Here is a 579-nt window from a genome sequence, read left to right as displayed (position 1 = left end):
GGGGCGCTCTCTCCTCCTCCCTTTGATCCCATGGGGGGCCGCTCTCTCCTCCCCCTTCATGGTTCATACCATGGCGAAGGCGGCGGCCCCTCTTCCCGCGCGGGGCGGGGCGGGGAGGGGGCTGGACTGAGGGTCCAGTAACGGGCCCTGTCGCGGGGCTGCGCGCGCCCTCCATTGTCCGATCGCTGCGCGTGCCTTATCCTAGGCGCGCGCTCGCGGTGCGGGGTGCGCGCGCGCGCTGTGGGTGTTTGGCTGCGTTGCCCGGCAACAAGGCGGGGATGGCGCTGCAGCTGGAGCTGAGCGAGGCCTGGATCCGGGAGCAGGCGGCGCTGCGGGGACTTGGCCCAGGTACCGCCCCCGGCAGGCCTGGGGATGCGGGAAGTGCTGACGGGGCAGCACCAGGGTACTGGGGGGAGAATGGGGCCCCCAGGTATTTGGGGCAGGGGCTTGAGGTTGGGGGTGGGGAGGGAGGGTGTTTGGGGCATGGGGGGAGAATCGGGGCTCCAGGGTATTTGGGGGCAGCTGCAGGGGTTTGGGGCATGGGGGAGGAATCAGGGCTCCAGGGTATTTGGGGACAGT

The 579-nt window shown here is 70.5% G+C and overlaps 1 protein-coding gene across 3 annotated transcripts in view; it reads left to right on the top strand.

The window, feature by feature from the left end:
* The first annotated feature begins 214 nt into the window (after positions 1 to 214).
* Positions 215 to 579, top strand: part of LRRC36 (leucine rich repeat containing 36) — a 44,296-nt gene continuing 43,931 nt past the window's right edge. For 2 of the 3 annotated variants that reach the window (XM_034788844.1, XM_034788842.1), the window contains exon 1: positions 215 to 348. In XM_034788844.1, coding sequence (XP_034644735.1) covers positions 279 to 348 — 70 coding nt within the window. In that variant the 5' untranslated portion in view covers positions 215 to 278. The remainder of the gene's footprint in view (positions 349 to 579) is intronic. The other variant, XM_034788845.1, reaches the window with a different exon arrangement.

This window comes from Trachemys scripta, chromosome 13 (assembly GCF_013100865.1).
Source record: "Trachemys scripta elegans isolate TJP31775 chromosome 13, CAS_Tse_1.0, whole genome shotgun sequence".
Lineage (NCBI taxonomy): Eukaryota > Metazoa > Chordata > Testudines > Emydidae > Trachemys > Trachemys scripta.
Note: the sequence above shows the minus strand (reverse complement) of the source record. Positions and strands in the feature narration are given on the sequence as shown.